This window comes from Eschrichtius robustus, chromosome 1, assembly GCF_028021215.1.
Source record: "Eschrichtius robustus isolate mEscRob2 chromosome 1, mEscRob2.pri, whole genome shotgun sequence".
Lineage (NCBI taxonomy): Eukaryota > Metazoa > Chordata > Mammalia > Artiodactyla > Eschrichtiidae > Eschrichtius > Eschrichtius robustus.
In genome coordinates, this window is record NC_090824.1 from 195,662,896 (window position 1) to 195,688,013 (window position 25,118).

A 25,118-nucleotide genomic window follows, 5' to 3' on the forward strand; every position below is an offset into this window, starting at 1 on the left:
GCCATTTGCAGCAACATGGATGGACACAGAGATTATCATACTAAGTGAAGCATGTATAAAGTATATGTGTATGTATGCACATTAAGAAAAAAAGCAAATGTTGACAGGAGCTGTATCTTGATGGTAGAGGTGTGTGCCAGCAAACAGTTGTAACTCAATGCATTATTTTATCCCACCAACACAATAGTCAAAAGAATAAAAAACAATAAGAATTAAACTACACTGACACAGTTTTTTCGAGATCCACAAGAATTAGCATATGGCCCAAAACATAATGAGTCGAAAGCTACCTATTTAAATACCTAATAGAATTCAAGGGATAGGAATCTGTCTTCTCCATTTTTCTTATGACATTTAAGACCTTCACCTTAAGCTCTTAAATAAGGGCACAACCATGTTTAAAAACACATTTACCTAAATAAACACATGTAATCCAGCCTACTACAGGTTTAAACAACAAAGACTATTTTACATAAATTTGCTGTGAGTAAATGAACATCTATGAATGGTTCATCACTATAAAATGTTGAAACGTTTTTGGTGATGCTTTCTCCTAATTTAAAAGATGACAATTTCTGACATAGTCATTCTGACAAAGTCAATGAAAAAATGACAAGTGATATAAGCATCAGTACCCTGTACCTAGTTAGTTGTGAATGAAAAAAAAAGACTTGTAAAAATATAATTATGTTATCAATCATAAAGATTCCTGAGATTAAACTCGAAACTTCTCTCCTGCCATTGAGCTCCTCTTTGCTTTATAGTAAACCCTCCTTGAAAGCTTATACTGTATTTTTCATCATTATAAACTTTATGAAGTTTTAAACCCTATCCTGAATTTCTGCTATAGGCACTTCTAAATGAAGAATTAAGTTTTACAATTCTGCACTAGCCCAGAAAGTACAGGCTGGTCCTAAGACCTCAAAGGAAAATGCACTTCAATTACTTCAGTCCTCATTTTCCTCCTCCATACTCCTCCTGGCTAGTATATGCAAACCTTTTTCCACTAAGCCACATAGTAGTCGACAAATATTAGCTAGCATTGTTTTTTTTTAATCAAGGCTGTCACAGGCACACCCTACAGAGATCTTTTATTCAAAGTGTGTGTGTGTGTGCACACATGTGTGTCTCTGTTCACTTGTCCCGAGAAAGAACGATTTAGAATATGGATAGCTAACTAGTTAGCTCTTTCTCTGCCTGTGTTTGAAGTTTAGCTCCACCATTTCCAACCGTGTGACTTGGACAAGTTCCTTGACCTCCTTACGCCTCAGTGTCTTTACCTGTAAAACAGAGATAATAAAGTACCTACGTCATAGTCTTCTGAGGATTAAATTAATTGATACCTATGAAGCTCTTACTTTTGTGCTGGCCATATAGTAATCACTCAATAAACATTTGCTATTATTATTATCAACAGTAAGAATATCAAATGCTAAGAAAAACCAGGTGCGATAGGAATTCTCACTACAGATATGAACATCAATTGAGGATTCAGTGTTTTAGGAGTAGTTTGACAGTATGTATCTAAAGTGTTAAAAATTGCTTTGGACTTACCAATTTTATCTTTGGGCACATATCCTAAGATACGGCAGGCAGAATAATGACCCCTCAAAGATGTCCACATCCTAATCCCTGAAGCCTGTGAAATGTTTCCTTACATGGCAATGGGGACTTTGCAGATATGACTAAGGATCTTATTAAAAAGAGGAGATTATCCTGGCTTAAGATGATACGCCCGATGTAATCACAAGAAGGATGGAGGAGGGTTAGAGTCAGAGAAGGAGATGTGATGAGGGAAGCAGAGGTCAGAGAGAAAGATTCGAAGATGCTACACTTCTGGCTTTGAAGATGCAGGAAGGGGTCATAAGCCACCTGTAGGTGACCTAAAGACACTGGAGAAGGCCAGGAAACAGATTCTCTCCTATGGCCTCCAGAAGGAACCAGCCCCGGCGACACCTTGATTTTAAGCCATCTAACCTCCAGCACTGTAAGATAATATATTTGTGCTGCTTTAAGCCACTAAGTTTATGGTAAATTGTTATAGCAGCAACAGAAAACTAATATATAAGGCAATAACAGAGATGTAGAGAAAAGATTCACATGAAGTATAAATGTTATTTTATTTATAATAGTGAAAATTACAAGCAACCTAATTGTGGAAATTCCATAAAATGGAAGGTCACACAACCATTAAAAACCAAGTTTACAAAAATACATTTAATGGCAAGGAAAAATTCAAGATATTCTAAGTGAAAAAAGAAAGCTATAATTTAATGTTCATGGACACATGCAGAATGCAGATTGAAAACCTATCATCTAAATCCTCAGCAGGGTTTATCCCTGCGTGAACATCACACATGATTTTTATTTTTAAATTTTCTTCTTCATTTGTGTAGCATCAGTACTTGCGCAGACTATAATCTCTGGAGGAACGAATACGGCATGTCTATATGTATCCCCATCACACAGCACAGTAACCGACACAGAAACCAGTCAATACTTATGTGTCCTGAATGAATAAATGAGTATGTTTTCAGTATTTCCCAATTTTTAACAAAGGTATTATAGATACAGTTAAAAATAAAAAGAGCACTAAACGTAAAAATGATTTTTTGGGGGGGGCCACACCATGTGGCACGTGGGATCTTAGTTCCCCGACCAGGGGTCGAACCCGTGCCCCCTCCATTGGGAGCCCAGGGTCTTAACCACCAGACCATCAGGGAAGTCCCCCAAAATGATATTTTTAAAACATTCAACTTCACTAGTAATCAAAAAATTAAAATAACAATTTCACCTAGTAAATTCTATAGTCTTAAATACTATATTGGCATGTCTATGGTCACACAAACACTATGAGATTTAACTGGTATGTCCTTTTAAAAAGGAACTTGACAATATCATCAATCTTTAAAATGCTCATACCCTATAACTTATTCGCTCATTCAACAAATATTAATTGAGCATCCGCTCTGTGCAAGCACTGTTCTTGATGCCAGGGATACAACAGTGAACAAAATAGAACAAAACAAACAAATCCTTACACACACAAAACAAAACTCCGGCACAGAACATCCCAATCTTATAGAGCTTACGTTTTAGAAGGAGAGGCAATTAAAAACATAAACAAGTAAAACAGATAGTTCAATGGGCAATAATTAGTGCTGAGGGTAAAAATCAAACAGAAAGGGGCACGGGGAGGCAGGGCAGAGAGTGCAGTTTCGGCTACTGGCCAGGGAAGCCCTGAGAAGACGCCGCTAGAGAAAACACGAAGGACTAGGCGTGTGTCTGTGTGGGGAGCAGCCTCCCAGGCAAGGGAGCAGCCAGTGCAACCGCACTGCAACAGGAATGTTCTTGGTGCGCGTAGGACAGCAAGGCCACCATCCCCACCCCACTCCCGGAGCTCATGCTGAGAGCAGGACAATGTGCACCCTCCACGACCTATTTCTGTGTCCACACTCGTCCACATCACACACACACACACATACCGTACGTATGTGCCCGAATATACGACAACTAGCATAAAAGCCAGCTGCCCATCTTCCACATGAGAATACCCAAAATTAGATGTACAGCCATTTCCATTATATAGACGATGAAAGGAAATGACTTCATATTATATAATTTATTAATTTCATTATATAAACATATTTCAAATAACAGTCTTATTATGTGCATTTAGAAATATTACTTTTTCCACTCAAATTTCATGAAACAATTTTATTCTATATGCATCTTTGAAATCACGGTCTTTATCGTCCATAAAGCCACTTTTCAAGTTATCTAACACAGTTTTCAAAAGCACATCAACTTTTGTTCAGAGTTACTTAAGATCTAGCATTTTTTGAATTCATGCATGATGATGTCACTGGAAATTTTATGCCAACCACAAATACCCATTAGCTATTTGTGATCTCCACAAAATAACCCTGTACTGTATTGCTTTGTAATGTAATTTCTAGAAGGTTTGTTTACAATGATATCTAATACCTGTAATGGCAAGGTCATCCTCCCAAAAATTATCTCTAAATTCAGCTGTATGATTTTTCGTCAGTTCCATCAAGTGCCCTCAACAAGCATCCTAAACTGGTATTAAGTTTTTTCAGGCTAATGTAACTTATCCAAGCAGCATTTTATTACTTTGCTGTTCAAAATACAGTAGTTGAGGAATATGAAGATCCTTCATGAGAACTATATATGACCTTATATTTATAAGGTCATATCCTCTTTTTGGAGTACTATAACTTTTGGGGGAAAAATGAATGTATTGCATTGAAGAACTTATGACAAATATGTCTTTAAGGGCATATGTATATATGTTTGGGTTTTGGTTTTGTTTTTATTTTAAATAATGAAATCACAAGCCCTTTGATGTTACAATCATGGGAGAAATGCAAAAGAATCTCGTATTAGAAACAGACCTCTGGATTTTAAGTATGTTTCCCTAGCCAAATACTGAAATGTCAACCCACAAAAAAATCTGTAAAATTATAGATTCATATCTTTTCCCCTCAAGCATGGTCACCAACATTCTGACAGTTCAAAATTAACTGAAGGAAATCTCATTGGATGGAGAGTAAAGCAGAGAGAAATGATCAGTAGTAAGCAAAAATCAACAAACATTTTTTTCTTTTTAACAATCAACTCAGCAAATAACAACCACAAAACTAAAATGAGGCCACAAAAATAAAATACCTTCTGAAGAAACAGAGAAATTACTCTGGAACTTTATTACCATCTGAATCTCAGGGATTTTAGGAAAAAAATTTAAATAAGGTAAAATTACTTATTTAGTATCTCTTATTTGATCTATTAAAGTTCAAAGTACTTCTAACTAGAATTGTGTAACTGTAAAGCCTTTGAATTATAGATTCTTTTTGGACCGAAATTCACCTATAATTAAGGAACATGCCATAGTCTATGAGGGTCGTGTATGTGCTAAAAGGCTCTGGCATTTGTTGCTTAAATTAAGTCTCATTCACTGAGTACAAAGGGATTATTAAATTCGCTATTAAGTTTGAACAAAAATCACTAATAGATGCTGAAGAACTATTATGATTAACTCTCTAATAGAGCTGTTTTACTTTAGTCCAAGGGTTTTTGCTAGGTTTGTGGTGATTAAAAGTCCCAGAATGAAAAGAACTAGTGGATAAAAGTAAAAGCAACTATTGATCCAGGTAAACTAATGGTATTTATAGTATTTTTTTAATCTCAACATACAATCTACCTATTTTCCAAAACTGAGATGTATTTTTTTTTTTTTTTTTTTTTTTAGCTTTTGGGCAGGATGAAAGCTGATTGGCACTATTTCTGAAGAGCACGTTTTAGAAATATTCCTGATAATTTTCCAAGGGCAAAGCAAAAAGCCAACAGAAATCCTAAGAAGGCTCTAGACACCAACAAATACCAAATTCTACATGTAACATTAAACTCATATACCTTTATGATAATAATCATGCTGTAACCACTTATAGATTTGCTGTCATACAAATCAACCTCTTCCTTTCAACTTTCCTTTAATACTCTTCCTTTCAACTTTGCATACAAAGAGGTAATATTTCCTGTCAACTTTCCATACAAAGAGGTAACATTTCTTGACAGGAATAAAAGGATAAAAATAAAACACTTGAACTTCATTATTTTCACCATATCTCATTATTAGCACACAATTAAAATTCTACATTGAGTTAAAACCAACTTATTCTCAATAGATGTGATTATTTTGAGAAATGTTTTATCATGTGGTACAGAGAAAAATCTCTATTATCTATTAAAATTTCACATATAATCATGCATACAAAAACCTTTCATGATTCTACTTGTTTGGCCACTCTCCAACACACAAACACACACACACACACACACACACACACACATATATACATTTGTTCTGTGTCCTGCATAACACCTATTATCCCTCAAAACACTATCCATGGACCAACTTTGGGAAATGCTGACTTAGCTCATCCAAAAAAAAAAAAAAAAGAGAGAGAGATCTTTATGATTCAGACTTAATAACTAAGCTTAAGCTTGTCACAGTATAATGGTGTCTACTTCAAGCTATACACATTTCACAGCAAACATGACCCTTGTTCATTTATTCATTCATTCAACAAATATGCATAAGTGATGTTCTAGACAAAATCTATCCTATTATGGAACTTATATTCTAGTGCGGGGGCAAACAACAAATAAATAAGTATGTAAGTATATAATATGCCTAACAATGAAAAGTACTATGGGAAAAAATTAAGCAGAGTTAAGCCAGACAGTGTGGGAGAAGGAACTGGTTCAATTTTTATATATGTTGGTTAGAGAATGTCTCACTAGCAGCAACCTGAAGAAAACGAGGGAGCAGGTCTGGCAGATATGAGAGAACTTTCTAGAACAGAAAGAAGAGATACTGCAAAGGTCCAGAGATGGGAGCATGCTTGTATTGTAGGAGAAACAGCAAAGAGACTGTTATTAGGGACTGAATGTTTATGTCCCCTGAAAATCCATATGTTGAAACTTTACCTCCCAATGTGATGGTATTAGGAGGTGGGGCCTTTGGGGGGTCATTAGAATTAGGAGTAGGTGAATGAGGGTGGAGCCCTCATGAACAGGATTAGTGCCCTTAAAAAGTCATGAAAGAGCTTGCTTCCCCTCTGCTCCCCGCCAAGTGAGGACATGATGAGAAGGTGGCACTCCGCAACCTGGAAGAGGGCCCTCACCAGACTTCAACCATGCTGCCACCAAGATCTTGAACTTCCCAGCCTTCAGAACTGTGAGAAATTAATTTCTGTTGTGTATGAACCACCCCGTCTCTGGTACTCTGTTAGAGCAGCTCAGACTGACTCAGCCGGCGGGCAAGCCTGGAATGGAGTGAGCGGGGGGAGGCGCAGGGGATGCGGGCAAAGAGAACGGGGCTGGCTCCAGATCAAGGAGGCCTGTGGGTTAAGGACTCAGGCTTTTACTGAATGAAATGAGACACCTCTCAGAAGTTTTAATCAGAGGAGTGACTTCTGTGAAATATTTCTGAAGGATCACGCTGACCACTGTGTTGAAAATAAACTAGAGGTGATAGAGCAGAAGCAAGGAGACCAGTAAAAAGGCGATTGCAATAATTGTCAGGTTTCCTGAAAAAGAACCCAAGGCAAAGTTTGGCTTCAAATGCTTTTTCTGGGAGGTAAAACCCCAAAGTAGCATAAGTGAAGGTAGTGAGGAAGGGAAGGAGGGAAAGCAAACAAAAGGCAGTGCTTTACTAAATCAGTCACAGCCTCACAAGAAAGCCCAGCCAACTGCGCTCTCAGAAGGCCTGGGTAAGACAGGCTGTCTTGGGGGAGGGACGCATCACAGGGGACAGAAGCCCTGCAGTGAAGACACAACGTGGTCTGAGCAGCACTTCCCATGCGCCCATCTGCACTTGGGCGGGGACACGGGTGGGGGAGGAAGGAGAGGCGGTGCCTCTGCTGAGCCCTCCCTCAGCCTTTCTCTTTGTGGTCTAGTCACCCCATGAGGGTGTCCAGGAACAGTACTCCTGTGTCCCCTCTAGTTGCACACTACGACCACACTCACAACACTTCTGACACAAGATGTGAGTTTTTTCCCTACACGAAGCGGTTCTCTGTGACACCAGCTGGATGCCCACAGCTCAGTTCAATTCTGACAGTATCTGCCTGAAGATGGCTTCAGATCGCGCCAGTTCCGGGCTCAGCCCCACAAGACTGCCCCACTTCAGACACCAGCTTCAAATAGGAAATCACCAGGTTAACCACAACTTCTATCCAACTTAACTGCAAATCAGAGGTTCCCATGACCCCCCTCCTTGGATTTGATCATTTCTAGAACATCTCACAAAACTCAGGGAAACACTTACTTAACGTTTACCAGTTTATTATATAATAAAGGATATTTTAAAGGATACGGATGATAAACCGCCAGATGAAGAGATACGTAGGGCAAGTTCTGGAAGGGTCCCGAGTGCAGGAGCTTCCGTTCTCACGGATCGGGGTGCACAGCCCTCCCAGCACGTGGATACCTTCCCCAACCCAGAAGTCTACAAACCCTATACATTTACGATTTTCATGGAAGCTTTATCATGTAAACATGATCAGTCATTGACAATCTCCAGCCCCTTTCTCTTTCCCAGAGGATGGGGGTAGGGCTGAAAGTTCCAAGCTTCTAATTATCACTTGATCTTTCTGGTGACCAGTCCCCATTCTGAAGCCATCCAGGAGCCCAACAAGAGCCATCTCATTAGTACAGAAGACATTCCTGTCACCCAGGGAATTCTAAGAGATTTAGGAGCTCTGTGTCAGGAACCAGGGTCAAAGAGCAAATATTAGAACCAAAGCTGCCCCTAGTGCTCTTATCACTTAGGAAATTACAAGGATTTTAGGAACTAGGGGTGTGTGTGTATATATATATATTCCCCCCCCCATTGTTTCACACGTATGACTCTCCCTTCCTCTCCACTTAGAGTCATGGTATCCACCCCTTCCCGACAGCTGCTGGAGCACCTAGATCCCAGGTCCACAGCCTGGTGCTTCATCTGAGTGCAGACGCCACGGAGAAACTGAGCATCCTGAGGGTGAGAGCCAAGCCCCGACCCGTGGCAGTGTTAGCGGATGAAGCAAGGGCGGGAGAATCGGGGGCTACGCTGAACACTCAGCTCGGGGCCCAGGAGACTGAAGAAACAGGACAGAGGTGAGGTGGTAAAGGTGAAGACGCAGAGAAAGGATGGAATTATAAATACGGCTTGAAGGTAGAGCCTATGGAATTTGCTGATGTGAGTGAAAGAGAAGACACGGAGGTGACTCCAAGACCTAGGGCTGGGCCCCTGGAAGAAGGGGGACGCCTGTCACTGGGATGAGGAAGGCCGCAAGGGGAGCACGTTTGGGAGGAGTAAGGAGAACCAGGAGCTCAGTTTTGCACGTCTTTAGAACAAAACAGGGATAACGGGAACACTGACAAATCCCGCCGCGTAGAAAAACTACAGAGAAGCTTACTTTAGACTTAGTCAAAGCTGTCGATGTAATCAGACAGCTTGCTGCCTTCCGGCATCTCCCCTCACAGCTCCATTGGTGTCCTCTCGCTTGCCCATCAGGCATTTCCCAAGACAGCTGAGGAACGCTATTACACAGGACGCTAATGGTGCTCCCCTCTCTCGCTAAAAAAAAAAAGCGTACCCTGCTCATATGCATGGGGAAGTGCTGTTTTAAGCCAAACAGCGTCTTTTTTGCAGGGCTTCTCAACATCTGGGATACATTAATGCATCCTGAGAATGATTCAAGGGTCAAAATCATGTGAAGTTTTCTGAACTTACTTAACCATCAAGGCACACTGATTAATTCCTCAGAAGACTGTTGCATAGGATATCAGCCAGGAAGTGGCAACTAATCCAAGAACTCATTTTAATCCTTATTTCACTTGGCTTGTATTATCCGATCAGTCCTCGAGATCCCCTCCTCTCTCTATTTTCATGGCACAATGTTTTCTTGGTTCTACTTCTTGCTCTCTAATTTTCCTTCTTAGTTTCTCTCCTTGAATACTACAGTAAGTCCCCTACATACAAATCCTCAAGTTGCGAACTTTCGAAGATGTGAACGTGCGTTCGCATGTCCAATCACATAAGTTAGTTCACGTGTCTGGCGTACACTGTCACGTGCGCTCATCTTCTACAAGTGGTTGTGCTTTTGTGTACTTTACTGTACAGTACTGTATAGAGTACAGTAGTACAGTAACTTTATTTCAGGCCCAGGATGTCCGGAAGTGAGCATAAAAGCAGAGGTGATGTAGCTGGTACTGCTAGGAAGCGCCAAGCAATAACAATGGAAACTGTACTGTAAGATTAAAAATGTTTTCTTTATTTTTTGCGTTTGTTCTTTATGTATTATTTGTGTGAAAAGTATTATAAACCTATTACAGTACTATATAGCCGATTGTGTTAGGTGGGTACCTAGGCTAACTTTGTTGGACTTACGAACACGCTCTAGGAACTGAACTTGTTCGTATGTAGGGGACTTACTGTATTTATCTACCTAGCCAAAAAAACCATCGTCCTCGGTGTTACATCTTGTTGGTCCTCTTCTCTGTACACTCGCATATAGACAGAAATAAATCCCCGTCTCCAGTCCTCTCTCCCTCAGCCCAAAATGCACGATTTCCATGGGTCCCAAGGAAAACTCAAACTCTGTAACTCTAAAATGGAATCTATTATTTCTCCCCAACCTTGACTGTACCATCTGTTAAATCATCCAAGTCAGAAATCTGGGTACCTAACATCCCAATAACTACCAGGTTTTGCTGACTTCCAGATCCTGTATATCTTGTGAGTAAAAGTCTTCTCCATTTATTGGCTCTGCCTACATTCATCATCTCTCAACAATCATCTCCTAACTTACCACCTTGCCTCTAATCTCCTCACCCCTCCTGTGGTCATAGGGTAAAATTTCTAGAACATAACCCCAAAAGGTTCATTAACCTTCCTTCACTAATCAGACTTAGAAGATAAAAATCCAAGCACCTTATCAGGTTATACGTGGCATTTCATGATTTGGTAACTTGTAAACACCTTCTACTGTCTTGGAGCTTTTATATTGCAATAATATCTTAACACCTGTATGTATCCACATAGACCATGCTATTTCATGCCTGTGTGTCTGTACAGAATTCTCCTTTTGTCTGGTACATACTTTCCCTTTTTTACTATCTGGAAAACTCCCAATCATCCTTCAAAATCCTGCTTGGTAAAAATATCATAACAAAATTGAACCACAAACGCCAATTATAAAAAAGAATATACCAATGGCAACATAAACAAGCCACAAAATTAATACAAATAACAAGCATATGAAAATGTTCAACTTCCTAAGTAACATCATCAATACTATTTATATATTATGTACCAGGAACTATACTAGCTCTATATATACACTGTTTCATTAAATCCTAACAAGCCTATAAAGTTAGTATTGTTATCCCAATTTTATCAATAAGGGAATCCAACACAACTAAGAGGAAAAAGCTAGTTACAATTAATGTGGGAAAAAGAAAAGGAACTAACATTTACTGAGTACCCACATTATTTTTCATTCATCAACTGTTTCATTTTACATTCATAATACCCTATGAGAAGGTATTATATCCATCTCACATACAGGGTACCTGGGCCCAGAAAATTGAATAATTTTCCAATATTTAGACAGCTAGTATGTGGCAGACCTGTCTTATTCCTAAATAATGGCATTAATTTTATCACTCAGAGAAACACACAGAGTAGTTCAGAAAACACTGGGACAGAGGCCACGAAAATGAACATGAAGTGGATCCAGGCTAGTAAATCTGTTCTCTAGTAGAGAAGGTTAAGTAAGCTTTCTAGGGAGTCAAGAGGGCAAAACGGAATATTCCACTCTCTTCAATGCCCTTCTCTTTTACTCTTCATTTTCATTCCATATCATCTATAGCAGCTGTAAATAATTCTTTCCTTCACCAACTTATTCCTGTATAATTCAAATCTAGTCTGAAAGCTCTTTGACAACTTCAAATATTTAATAATCAGTTTCTCCTAAAGGCCATTTTTAACAACATATAATAACTTTCTATAACTTTATGATTTTTGATAATAGTTGCCCATATTTACTGAGCACTTACTATGTTCCAACCACTATTTACTGCTTTATTTTTATTAATTCATAATCTTCACAATTCCCCTTTGAGGTAGGTGTTATTATTATCCTCTTTTATAGAAGAGGACACTGAGACACAGAAAGTTTCATTTTTCCCCAAGGTCACATAGCTAGGAAGTCCTTCTGACAATAGAACTGTGCTCCTAATAAGAGACCTCTCCTTGAGCCTCTCCTACATAAACACTGTCCACTGTTACTCTCCCATGGAGCCAAATAACAATGACTTAAGACCAAGCTGCTGTAAAAACAAGGTATCCTATTTCAAATTATTGGACATTACCAAATGATTGTCAGAAAGAGTTTAAGTATCAAATATTAAAAAGAATGATTTGCAAAATTTTTAAAAACTATAATACCTGAAGGATTCCTAAAAGCAGTTGGCAAAGTTAATGTAAAATGGGAGGCATTTACTGCTGTTTCTTCCAAGTGAGTGGTTTCCATTCACTCTAAACTCCTCCCCTATCCTATCCTTTTGCTCTCTTCAGTGGACTTCTTCGTTGACTTCTCTAACTGGCTAATTTGGGAAGAATAAACTGGCCAGGGCTGCTCAGCTCCCCCCTCCTCTTGGGAATGCGCTACCCACAGGGAGCACACGTTCTGCTTGCTTCTCCAGCTGTGCCCGGAAGGTAAGCTGCCGACTTCTCTGGCTGAACATGAGCTGACCCACTTGGCCTTCTCACTAAGCTACATGCTCCAACTCAGCCTTTATTAGTAATAAAAATCATATAGATTTTGATTTCCTATTTGCCTTATTCTTCTGTTTTGTTTCTCTTTTTGTTCAGAATTAAGAAGAGGGGTACTATTTATTGAGCTCCCTAAAAAAACCCGATAGATAGGTCCTAACACAGAGTAAATTGGTCATCTATTCATTAACATGGGAGAAGTAATTTGACGTGTGGAATAGAGTACAGTAAGTCCCCTACATACGAACGAGTTCCATTCCGAGAGCACATTCGTAAGTAAGTCTAATTTGTTAGTAAGTCCAGCAAAGTTAGCCTAGGTACCCACCTAACACAATCGGCCATATGGTACTGTACTGTAATAGGTTTATAATACTTTTCACACAAATAATACATAACAAACAAACAAACACAAAAAATAAAGAAAACATTTTTAATCTTACAGTACAGTTTCCATTGTTATCGCTTGGCGCTTCTTAGCAGTACCAGCTACAACACCGCTGCTTTTACGCTTGCTTCCATGCTTGCTTCCAGACATCCTGGGCTTGAAATAAAGATACTGCACTACTGTACTCTATACAGTACTGTACAGTAAAGTACACAAAAGCACAGCCACTTGTAGAGGATGCACACACGTGACAACGAACGCCAGAGATGTGAACTAACTTACCTGATTGGACATGTGAATGCAAGCTCGCATCTTTGAAGGTTTGTAGGTAGAGGACTTACTGTAATAAATACTCTGCAGTGAAGTATGCATTCATTTTTCATCACATAAAAGAAAGGTAATTCTGTCATCCAATGGAAAGTTGGGATGCTCCTCTTTGAATACAAAAAATTCATTCTACGTATTTCTTCCTTGTATTTCAAGTTCAGAGAAAAAACAATCTAATAACTCCCATAGATACCAAACAACAAATGATACATATTTTTAAATGGGACACATTTTTTGCCTTGCTTTAATTTAAATCTGACAATAAGTCATACAAGAATAACTGTGGAAAAATAGGCATAAAGAGGACATTTTTACAACCTCAAAGGACAAATATAGAAGAAAAAAGTTAAGCAGTTCAAATTTCAGCCCCTTACAACTGATGTTTCAAAACTACCCCTGGTGACATTCAGATTTACATTTCATCATAATGTACTTATCCCATTCAGTTATAAGCACACCAAATCACAAAGTAGTTTGGTAGAATCCCAAGTTGGAATATAAGTCATTGAGAAATAAAGACAAAAGAGATTCAGAAAATGAATAACTATGACAGGCCTATCCTTTTAACAGAAAATATTAAGGCTGGGTAATTCTTACTAAATATGAATAAGTATTATGTGGCTAAAACTCAAAACCAACACCTTGAAAGACGTTTCAAAATTATTTGGGAGGGCAAGACGTTTTGCTTTTAAGGCTGTCCCAATAGTTGACTAGATATATAATAGTAACCAGCTAGAGCTTTCCTTTATTCACCACCTTAAACCACATTTGACTCTTTCCCTGATATTATATTTTATGAGAAAAGCAGATTCTTATTTGCTAACCATTCATATTTGCAGGTGTCCTTGCAGGTTCCACTGCTATTTAACTCATGAAACTACCACTTCCACTACTTTCTGAAAAATGTTTTCACTTGGAAGATTCTCTAGCCAAAACTCTACAGGCTATGCAGGCATAAATAATATCAAAGTGGTAATAAGTGGTTCCTGTACAGGGGCAAATAATGTATTAAAGAATGCAATGACATTTACTATGCTTGTGGCCATCTAGAATCTTTGCCTACATTTCCTGTTGTTCAAAAATTTGCCACTTTACGAGTCCCTTCTTCCCAAAACTGAAGCCAGAACTCATTCTCCCAGGTTCCTTAGTCTGGCAATGGGATCTAATGGCCACCAACCAACTGCATTCTCACATGACTTCAATTCAGAAATAGCAATGTAAGAAAGCAAATGAGAAAACTCATCTTTTTTGGTAAGAGAGGTGGTAAAGATGCCCCTTTCAGGGCAAAAGTGTGACAGCACTTCTAACCTCCAGTCCCCAGCATTCCTGGTGGAAGCTGTGATGTCAGTATGAGGACTCGTGGGGCTGTTGCCCGGAATGTGGTTTGAGTGGTGCCCCATTCTCTTGACCTGTTTGTTGGGTGTCCTGTAAATTCTGCGGGCTTCTAAATGCCCTTTAAAAAATTTTTTTCTGCTGATGTTAGCTAAAGAGTGGATTCTGCGGTTTGCAACTACGAATTTTGTATCATACAAAAATTTGGACTAAGCAAACTATGGTTTTACCAACGTGATGGTAGAGTGAATACCAATTCAATAACAAACTCAATAGTCCGCTACAGAGAACCTGTCACAAGTGTGCTTCTGTGCTAGAGGTGGTACAGGAACAAAGAAAAATACCACAGAACGAGGACTAAGTTAATACACAGACATGCAGATATAAAATAAAGTTAAAAGAAACTTAGAAGATACAGAAGCATCTATGTAGTTACTGCAACAATACAATAGCATATTGCATATACAGCTAAGGATGAAAAATGCTTATTGATGTATTAAAATGTCCATTGGGTTTGAAGAAAATCTGTCATGCTGCCAAAGAAATTAAATATACCTTTTATAACTACTAGAATTCAGTTATGTGAGAGAAAATATTTACAAATCATATACCTCATAAAAGATCAATATCCAGAATATATACAGAACTCATACAACAGAACAATAAAAAAGACCCAATTCCAAAATGAGCAAAGGACTTAGACATTTCTCCAAAGAAGATACACAAATGGCCAATAAGCACATGAAAAAATGTTCAACTTCCTTAGTTATTAGGGAAAATGGAAATCAAAACCACAATGGGATATTTTTTCACACCCATTAGGATGACTATTATCAAAAAAAAAAAGGGAATAACAAGTCAAGAATGTGGAAATAAAGAAATTGGAACCTTCATACATTGCCCTTGGGAATATAAAATTGTGCAGCCACTAAAGAAGACAATTTAGTGGTTCTTCAAAAAGTTAAACACAGAGTTACCATATGATCCAGCAATTCTACTCCTCCGTATATATTCAAAAGAACTAAAAACAGGGACTCAGATACATACATATAAACCAATGTTCACAGCAGTATTATTCACAATAGCCAACGGGTGGAAACAGCCCATGGGCCCATCAACAGATGAATGGATAAGCAAAATATGGTATATGCATATAATGGAAAATTATTCAACTGTAAAAAGGAATGAAGTACTGATACATACTACAACATGGATGAACCTTGAAAACATCACACTAAGTGAAATAAGCCAGACACAAAAGGACAAATATTGTATAATTGCACTTATATAAGTTACCCAGTAAAGACAAATTAGTAGAGACAAAGCAGAATAGTGGTCACCGGGGGCTGGAGGAGAGGAGATGGGGAGCAGTTATTTAGAGTATAGAGTTTCTGTTTGGGATGATGAAAAAGTTCTGGAAACAGACAATAGTGATGATTGCACAACACTGTGAATGTAGTACTTAAGCTACCGAATACACTTAAAAATGGTTAAAATGGCACATTTTGTTATGTATATTTTACTGCAGAAAAAATTCAGTCATAAACCTTATCTAGAAATTTGCCAAAATTTAAATTCAGTATTATTCCTGTTGGCTGCTTCTTATTATTTAAGATATAGATTCAATTAGTGGATCTAACTAGAAAAATGGCAACATAGATAGCATCGTTAAGAGGTCGGGTTAAGAGACCTAGGTTACAGGGACTTCCCTGGTGGTCCAGTGGTTAAGACTCCGGCTTCGACTAAGATCCCACATGCCACGTGGGCAAAAAATTTAAAAACTTTTTTTTAATTAAAAAAAAAAAAAGAGACCTAGGTTACAATACTGGCAACACAGAGAAAGAAGACCTGCAAGCCTGGAAAAGAGAAGCAGGGGAGAGAGAAGGTTGAAGAGGTGGACAGAAGCCAGATCTCACAGGCCTACTAAGAAGAGGGGGCTGTGATTCTAACCTCAGAGGGAAACCACTGAAGCAGAGGAGTGACACGATCCAGTTTACTGGGTAAGAGATCACTTTGTTGCTATGTGGAGAAAGGATGGAGTAGGAAAGCAGAGTGGAAGCAGTTGCGAAGGAAGCAGGGGAGCAGTTGGGAAACTGTTTTTAATAATTTAAGTGAAAGATGATATAGCTTAGATTCGAGATGGTAGCAGTAGCAATAGAAATATGTGTACAAATTCAGGTTGCATTGGCTAGTAGGAGGGAAAATACCTAACTATTTCATTAACCCCCCAAAAGATGCAGATTAAAATTATATAATTTCCCCTGTCAAATTCACAAAGGTTAAAAATGGTAATACAAACCCTGAGGAATATGTAGTTTGAGGAGGCACTCAGAAACCTCTGAGAAGCAATTTGCTACATTATCAAAAGTCTTTAAAAATTCTCATAATTTTTGACTTAGTACCTAGCACAGTCTTTTATTAATTAATTTGACTTCTAGAAAACACTGAAGAGAAAAATCAAGGTTTATGCTCAATAATTAATTGCAGCACATTTATACTTGCAAAAAAAATGGGGGGAAATATCAAACATTCAACACTTAAGGAGCAGCTGAATTATAGCTTGTGATAAAGCACTACGTAACTGTTAAAATCACGTTCATTAAGGGGTTTCAAGATATGGAGAAAATGCTGACATTATACAATCCTAGAAAATTAACTAAGAGAGCAAATGATGTTAAAGTTTTGTTCTGTTTTCCTACTGGTAAATTTTGGTATAGGAACTGAACATAGAGAGCCATCAAATAATTGGTAGGCAATAAGAATTTAAGAATCACTAACCTCTTCTAGAATCAAAACTCAATATATATGCTCAGAAAATTTATGTGCTCAACTCATTACATACTGTCCATATGTTACGGTATTAGTCTCTTGTTATCTTTGGTACTAAAAAAAAGGAAGCAGGGAAGTTTCAGTTTTGCCGTTGTCATAGTAATTTAAGAATAAACATGTGCGTTCCAAATCTATTTGTCACTCTATACCTCCAGGGCCTAGCACAGTACCTGGAAAATAAGAGGAGCTCAATAAATATTTTTGAGTGAATATCACTGAAAATAAACCTTGCAGTTCCAACTTAGCACCAAAGAAATCTAAAAACCTCAACACGGAAAAGGTACATAAAATCGTGACAATACTTTATAATATTGTGAGTGGTTACAATGTACCAGGCACTATTAGAGGTTTTACCCACTTTTTCTTTAATCCTCATAATTCTCCATCTCTGAATTACTTTTCACGTTGTAAAACCAGGAAACAGGCTCAAAAATGTTAAGGTCACACGGCAACTAAGTTTGAACTCAGGGCTTCTGGCGCCTAAATGTATCCAGACATGAAGTAACAAGACAAGATGTTTCTTCTCAATGATCAGAACTGACCGGGATTTTTCTCCAGGATTCCCCTACAGTTCGGCTGAGTGTTTACTAACTTCTACGTGGCACTGTAGTTATACCTTTGAAGATTCGTCCCTCACCGGCAGAACCCAGACCAGTGACCTCCCCTCCCCCGCTGTGACCTCCTCGAGGGTGAAGGACCGAGCTTCCACGCCGCTGGTGACAGCCATACCGAACTGGGGATCGGCACAGGGCAGGGGGCTCACCCCTCCCCCTTTGGCGGTACCGTTTTGGTTTGACTTCACAGCCAAGCCTTGCGAATCAGGACTCACAAACTGGGTCATGGTAGGTGCCCCGCCCGCCCTTCGGACCAGGCTCGAGGCGGGAGGAAGGGAGCCTCCGCCCGCAGGGGCGGCTGGGGCGCCGAGCCGACGGTTTCTACGACAACCGAGCAACTCCCCCGCCCACACACACACACACACACACACGCACACACGCACACGCACGCACACACACACACACACACAGTTTCCCCTGCAGGCTCCGCCCCTAGTGTCTCGCCGCTCCGCCCCTCCCAGGAGCCCGAGCTCTGACCACCAACAACGCGCGAGGGAGGAGGCGGCCTGTGCCCTCTTACCTCTCAGCGCCTGGTGCATACCCCCAATGCCGCTGTACAGCTCCAGGACCCGCAGGGCCTCCATCCCCACGCTGCCGCCGCCGCCGCCTCGGAGCTAGGCCTGCCGGTCCCGTTGCTCCTCCTTCCCCCCGGCAGCGCGGCTCCCTCGCCTTTGGTTCCGCCGCTTTTCAGTACCCCCCGCCCCCTCCTCCTAAAAGCTCAGGCTCACGGCTTCACAGGACAGCGCGGGCCCGGGGCTGGCAGAGGTTAGCAGGCGGACAAAGGGCAGAAAGCACCAAGGCCTCCCAAGTGAATGGCAGCCACTCCTTGGCCTGATTTACGCTCCATCTTCCTTTTAAGGTGTATTCAGGAGCCTTGGGAGGGAAAAAGAAAATCCTGGACTCAGTAGAGGGGCAAAATCTGCCTTTGCCTCAAAGTGAATTAACACGGGTTAGAATCCAGAAAAACTTATTTTTCAGGCATGCTGCTTTTCTGTCCCTTGGAAGCCTAAAGCGTCCAAACCTTTCTCCATTAGCCTTGAGCACGTACCATGTGCCTGGTGTTGGGCCCTAGCTTGAGTGATGGAGATAAATCAGCCTCTCGCCCAGAGAAGGTGCCAAGAGTTACAAGTGCAGAAATCAGCACGCGTGCCCCAGAGATCCGGTGTGAGCTAACACAGAGGACGCCTGCTTAATTGTTAGCGAGGTTCATTCTGTTTTAGCTTGGAAAATACCCCCAAGATAGGAGATGCTGTTCATAGAACTATTTAAGTTACCAAATGCAAGTTCATGTGCCTGACGCACAGTGAGGCCAAATGATACTGAAACGTCTGAGTTGGGAGCAGAGAAAGGTTTATTGCAGGGTGAAGCAAGAATAGGTAGCTCGTGCCCAAAAACCCAGACCACTCCAAAGGATTGTAGCAAAGCCTTTGTAAGGGCCAGGTGAGGGAGGGGCGTCCCAGGGTATGTGATCAGCTCGTGCACAGTTCTCTGATTGGTTGATGGTGATCAATCCTTAGGTGCCAGAAGGTCTGGAGCTAATGCTCATGATCATCAAGTAGTTAATTTCTTCCATTTGGTAGTGGTTTTAGCATCTGAAAAACTCAGGAAATATGCATCAGATACAAAGTATCTAGGTACTTCAGAGAGGAACTAAAGCAGAAGCTATGGGGGAGGGGGGTCTGTCCCAGAAAGGCCCCATAGTGTCCTGCTCGGTTACAATTACAGCCCTCCAAGTGCTAGGGCCTTGCTTCTCCAAGATGATCCACTGACCAAATTGTTAGAAGCTGGATTACAAACTAAGAAAACATGGTCATACCCAGGAGAAGAAATGGTCTCATTGTGAAGTGTTTTTCTATTGTTCCCGTTACCACCACACGTTCACTTTTTTTTTTTTTTTTTTTTTGCCTCTTGGTATGTGGGATCTTAGTTCCCCAACCAGGGTTCAAACCCAGGCCCCCTGCATTGGAAGCACAGAGTCTTAACCACTGGACCACCAGGGAAGTCCCACACACGTTCACTTTTGTTAGGAGAAATTGAGGAGTACCGCTTGTAATAATAACTAATAGAAACATTCACATGTGCTAAGGTAATGCTGTTAACAAATAAAAGTATGCCTACTGTGTCTCCGTTATGGAACTGACCCATTTTGGTGTGTCCTGTGACATTTTTTAACCGTAAATGTGTATTGGCCTTTGAATGTTTTTTTTGTTTTGGGGGGTTTCTTTTGGCTGCATTGGGTCTTCGTTGCTGCGCACGGGCTTCCTCTAGTTGCAGTGAGCAGGGGCTACTCTTTGTTGTGGTGCGTGCGCTTCAGTAGTTGTGGCACGTGTGCTCAGCAGTTGTGGCGCACGGACTTAGTTGCTCCGGGCATGTGGGATCTTCCCGGACCAGGGCTCGAACCCGTGTCTCCTGCATTGGCAGGCGGATTCTTAACCACTGCGCCACCGGGGAAGTCCCAGGCCATTCTTCATTCCCCGGTGAAACATGATGTGGGCTCCTATACTGGACTGCCTACAGGAAGAGAATAGCCTGCTTATGCCAGTTTGAGTAATGAATAAATTACACTCTGATTTTACACAGAAAAAGAATGGTCTTTATGAACTGCATGGAAAATTAAAAAGTAGTCAAACGGAAATAAATTGTCAATAAATGCCCTCAAGAGAAGAAATCATATTCAGAAGAAATTTGAATTGGAAAGACCCAGAGAGCTCATCTACCACATGTGATGATTCCAGACACTTATTCCAGAATGCCTTTTACCAGTTTCTGATCCTCTAGCACGAAGATTTTGAGCTGCTAATGAGGGACAACGCGTACTTCACAGGGTAAGGTGTTTGGAGTTGAAGAGCTTGAATTATTAGAAAAACCTTCTTTATAGTCACCTAAAATCCAGTTCCTTTTAGATTTGCCCTCTGCGTTGATTTTGAAGAACTATCCCTCTTCTGTAATGAATTGCATTGTGGTTAAGACTATATGCTTGAAAGCCAAAGAGTGTAGATAAGAAATCGTAGCTCTGCCTCTTCCTGTGTGACTTTGGGAAAGTCACTTAACCTCTCTGAGCCTAAGAGCACATCTAAGATGTGTGAAAATAGAACATGCAACTGCTATGGGGGTTCAATGAGAGTTAAGAGCACTTTGCCCAGTACCTGGAACAATATAAATGTATATATGATAAATGGTATCTATATAATGACATTCTCTAAGTGATGCATTCTCAGTCCCTTCAGCTGGGTCCTATGGCATGCCTCTGACCCCTGAAGTCAATCACACTTCAGTTTGGTGATGCCTGTTTCAGGAGCCGTAAGTGAACACGGGGCCCAAACAAGGTCACATCAGCAAGTAGAGTGGTCCAGATGGACACAGACATCTAAGGGCTCTAGGGGAGCTTATGGGAGGCATCCTGGGGTGGCCAGGGCTTGGAGCAGTGTGAAGTAAAGGCTGCATTCGGAAAGCCATAGCCATGACTGAGGGGCTGCTGAGCAAAGAAGAAGCATAGGAAGTCAGAAGGCAGCAGCACACATAATGAGAGACTCCCTCTTAGCTCTTAACTCCCAGAAAGACCATGGCAGCTGTGAAGGTGTGTCTACACATCTGGCAATCTCAGGAAAAAAATTGCTAAAGTGACCTCACCCAGGATTCATGAGCAGGTGAGACCTGGGATGGAGGTGACAGGAAACTTATTATTACCATCCGATCATTTATTGATTCTTTTATGTGCCAGGCACTGAAGAAACTTTCAATTAAAAAATTTTAAGAGTAAAAATCTGCCATCTATTTCTGACCATAAAAATACCAACAATAAAAAACAATTTAATACCTTCTTCTCTCTAAGCATAAGACTATTTTACCAATTTCATTGAGCTACACTGGCCAGTAGGGTAGCCATTTGCCACATCTGTTGACTTACGTTTAAATTAATTAACATTAAATATTTAGTTCATCAGTCACTTGAGGCACATTTCAAATAGCACATGTGGCTGGTGGCTCAGCAAAAAGAGACCATTTCTGTCGTCACAGAAAGTTCTCTTGGACAGAACTACTCAAGAGTGATAGTCTCTTGAAGTTATGACATTCATGGGTAGCCCACCAATAATGGACAGTGTTGAAATGTGCAGCAATCACTTAATTACTGCATACTGAACACTGATTTAAATAAGTGCCCTAAAATATGGAGTAAAAGGAACGCAAGGAAAAGCAAACCTTGTAGCCAAACATTTATCTTCTTTCTCTGGGGTCCAGACACCTTATTCATAGACTGTCACAAAGGAAAAGAAACAGGAAATAGCAGATGTGTCCTATCAATGACATCATAAATTTCTAAGAGAAAAAGTACAGATGGAAAAATATGAACTTCCTGGAGTCTGGAAGGAATAGTACTTTTCTGCTCTGAAGAATGTTCTAGTGACTTTGGATTGTAAACACTATCTTACACTTACCTCAGAAGAAGAAAAAGAAAAAATGGTTTTTTAAATTGGAATCAAGAGGAAATTTCATGTTAGATTTTTTTTGCTGAAAAGCATAGAAACCACACAGTGTGCCTTATAGCTTTGCCATTTCCAAGGACTCAGTCATAGATTTTGACCTGGATTTTTCCCTTTGAGGCTCTTTCTGAAATTTCGAATCAAACAATGTTTTGCAGCAAATTTTAAAGATTACATTTTAATTAAATTAAAGACAGTGAGATTCTCTATCTTTAAAACTAATTTCGGGCTTCCCTGGTGGCGCAGAGGTTGAGAATCCGCCTGCCAATGCAGGGGACACGGGTTCGAGCCCTGGTCTGGGAAGATCCCACATGCCGCGGAGCAACTGGGCCCGTGAGCCACAGCTACTGAGCCTGCGCGTCTGGAGCCTGTGCTCCGCAACAAGAGAGGCCGCGACAGTGAGAGGCCCGCGCACCGCCATGAAGAGTGGCCCCCGCTTGCCGCAACTAGAGAAAGCCCTCGCACAGAAACGAAGACCCAACACAGCCAAGAATAAAAGTAAATTAATTTAAAAAAACTGCTTTCATATGCTCATGGAAAGTTAGAGCAGGAAGGAACCTTAAGGACTATTTGGTCCAGTGTTTTTCCAACTGTTTTTAGATGTAGAATCTTTTGTTCAAACAAAATCTGATTTAGAATCAGGGCAGGGACTTCCCTGGCGGTCCAGTGGTTAAGACTCTGCGCTTCCACTGCAGGGAGTTTGGGGTTCGATCTCTGGTCAAGGAAGTAAGATCCCACATGCCATGTGGTGCGGGCAAAAAATTAAAAAAAAAAAAAAAAGTATAGAATCAGGGCAGAGAGGGAGAGGTAGAGTGAGGGTGCACACACACAAACAGACACACACACACACACACACACACACACACACACACACACACACAGCTGTCCTCTTGTCGATGCATGGATAATCAACAGCCCAGAATCACCTCTCCTACTGCCATTGGTCTCCATAGCTGCGTCTAAGTAACCCGGTGGGACATGGATTGTAAACCATTGATTTCATCCAACCTCAGTTTGAGAGATGAAGACACAGAGATCCAGAGGGATTAGGTAACTTGCCCAGGCCCGCAGGTAGGTGGAGAACAGGGAATTCCAACTCACTGGAAAGTCCATAACTTAGTACAAAAGATACTTCATCGGTTCTGCTGTCCCATGCCTGCTGGGCCCCTATCCCCAGATGAAAAGCCCAGGGGTCCAAACAAAAGCAGCCCTAGTCACCAGAATATGGTGCTTCCTGAGAACAGGTTGGCCTGAGGAATAAAGGCAACTTTGGAGAATTGTGAAGTGAACCTGAACCCATACAGCAATGCATGTTCTAAAGGTCAGGCAAAAAGGTTAATTTTGCTTCACCAAAGAGGATCAATCTCAAGGACTAATTACTAACATTTATAATAGATTCTCTGCCCAGTCACTCCTGCAAAGGCAGCTTGATACAGGGTAAGGAACATGGTCCTTAAAATAAACTGGTTAAAACTGGAAACAAACCAAATGTGCCTCAAGTAACAAATGAATAAACAAATGGTATAACTATACAAAGGAATACTACTCAGCCATAAAAAGAAATACTGATATACTTGAAGCATAGATGATTCTTAAATGAATAATGCAAGAGAAAGAAGCCAGACACGCAGAACTACATGCTATATGACAAAGACAAAACTAATGTCATGGAAAGATCAGGAGTTTCCTGGGGCCAGCACAAAGGAGAGACTGAATGCAAAGGGTCATAGGAGGATTTTTTGGGATGATACAAAGAGCTTTATTTTTTTTTTCGATGTGGACCATTTTTTAAAGTCTTTATTGAATTTGTTACAATATTGCTTCTGTTACATGTTTTGGTTTTTTGGCCGCGAGGCATGTGGGATCTTAGCTCCCCAACGAGGGATCAAACCCACAGCCCCGGCACTGGAAGGTGAAGTTGTAACCACTGAACCACCAGGGAAGTCCCCAAGCTTTATGTTTTGATCATGGTAATGCTTACTTAGCCGTATACACTTGTCAAAATTATACATTAGAATTAATTTTATTGCACAATTATACATCAATAAATCTTATTCTTTTTATTAATTAATTAATTTTTATTTTTGGCTGTGTTGGGTCTTCATTGCTGCATGGCTTTCTCTAGTTGCAGCGAGCGGGGGCTACTCTTCGTTGCGGTGCGCGGGCTTCTCATCGTGGTGGCTTCTCTTGTTGCAGAGCACGGGCTCTAGGCACGCGGGCTTCAGTCGTTGTGGCACTCGGGCTCAGTAGTTGTGGCGCACGGGCTTAGTTGCTCCGCGGCATGTGGGATCTTCCTGGACCAGGGCTCGAACCCGCGTCCCCTGCATTGGCAGGTGGATTCTTAACCACTGAGTCAACAGGGAGGTTCCAAAGCTTACTTTAAAAAAATAAACAAATTGGTTAATATGAATCCTGACTCTAATGCTCACTTTCTTCCTCTATGAAAGAAGGGTAATATTTGCTAGCAAGGTAGTCGTCTGTATCCAATCGATTATTAATTTGTATATATATATACATATATGTGTGTGTATATATATATATATATATATATATATAAAAGAGAGAGAGAAATGCAATAATATGCCTAGAACAATAGATACTGATTTCCTTCCACTTTGTTCTGTTTGAGCTTTGTTCAGTTAACAGCTGAACCACAAATTATAATGTAAGGTATAACCCATTCTTTTCTAACAATTACATAGAGAGAATTATTTTCCTAGTGTGTTTCAAAAAAGTTATATTACCAGGAGACTAGTTTGCATATTATCCAACAAGATGTCTTTATTGTTTTCTTTTACAGC

At 40.4% G+C, this 25,118-nt stretch overlaps 1 protein-coding gene across 2 annotated transcripts in view; it reads right to left on the reverse strand.

Annotated features, from left to right (window-relative positions):
- The window catches only part of TRDMT1 (tRNA aspartic acid methyltransferase 1), a 57,844-nt gene extending 39,372 nt beyond the window's left edge, over positions 1-18,472 (reverse strand). Inside the window, exon 1 of one of the 2 annotated variants that reach the window (XM_068538943.1) lies at positions 18,357-18,472. In XM_068538943.1, the coding sequence (XP_068395044.1) occupies positions 18,357-18,420 (64 nt within the window). In that variant the 5' untranslated portion in view covers positions 18,421-18,472. Of the gene's footprint in view, positions 1-17,951; positions 18,111-18,356 lie in introns of those variants that run through there. The other variant, XM_068538933.1, reaches the window with a different exon arrangement.
- Between the last annotated feature and the right edge of the window lie 6,646 nt (positions 18,473-25,118).